The sequence below is a fragment of the Nanorana parkeri genome, unplaced genomic scaffold (genome assembly GCF_000935625.1).
Source record: "Nanorana parkeri isolate BGI_ZX_2015 unplaced genomic scaffold, ASM93562v1 scaffold1562, whole genome shotgun sequence".
NCBI classification, from domain to species: domain Eukaryota; kingdom Metazoa; phylum Chordata; class Amphibia; order Anura; family Dicroglossidae; genus Nanorana; species Nanorana parkeri.
Window position 1 is genome coordinate 58,557 of NW_017307830.1, and position 724 is coordinate 59,280.

Genomic DNA, 724 nt, shown 5'->3' on the forward strand with positions numbered 1-724 from the left:
GAAATTCAAAACCACCAGCAGCGTCAGAAGGAATCGGTCGTGAAGTGTGTGAGAAGCATCTGATGGAAGCTGCCACGGCCCAAGTTGCTAGCTGCCTGATGGTTCCTTGGTTGTCATGGTCATCCTTTGGCTTCAGGACCCAGCTTGGGAGACGGCCGGCAGGTCAGGAGTCCTGACTACAGCAGGGTCAGTGGCCATATCTCTCAGTAGAGGCCTCCTTTAAATATGTGACAGGATGGCGGACAGGGGTGGAGGCGGAGCTTTTAGGGGCGGTCAGATGATCCTTCACGAGAAGTGGGGCGGTTTCTCTGCTCACATCCCCCTCTAGTGTCCTTTAATCTAAACACCCCCCCTTACTGTTCTAGAAGGATCTCAGGATGAGGATGACACCCCCAATTCCACAGGGGGCGGGGCCAGGGGTCCCATAATGTCTCTTATTGGATTCTAAGTCTCTGATAGGCCCCCGGAAGGCGACCTCTATACCATCGAACACTTGCTGCCCCCCTTCTTGGAGGGGTTCTTTAAATCCACCGGGTCCTTCATGCCGTGAGACTGCAAGAAAAAAAAACAGAGAGAGAGGGTCAGCCGCGTTATTCGGAGGGGAGGGGGTCACATGACCGGCGTCCAATCACCACTTACCGCCCTCCGTGTCATGTTCATCAGGATGTCCGTGGCCAGGAAGTTGAATGCCTCGTCCACGTTCTGGCTGGACTTGGCGCTGGTC

The 724-nt window shown here is 55.1% G+C and overlaps 1 protein-coding gene across 1 annotated transcript in view; it reads right to left on the minus strand.

Moving 5' to 3' along the window:
• Positions 1 to 302: 302 nt before the first annotated feature.
• RAB13 (RAB13, member RAS oncogene family) overlaps positions 303 to 724 on the minus strand; it is a 7,468-nt gene continuing 7,046 nt past the window's right edge. Inside the window, exons 5-6 of the mRNA XM_018570587.1 lie at positions 640 to 718; positions 303 to 552 (exon numbers count right to left, since the gene is read on the minus strand). Of these exons, the coding sequence (XP_018426089.1) occupies positions 478 to 552; positions 640 to 718 (154 nt within the window). The 3' untranslated portion in view covers positions 303 to 477. The remainder of the gene's footprint in view (positions 553 to 639; positions 719 to 724) is intronic.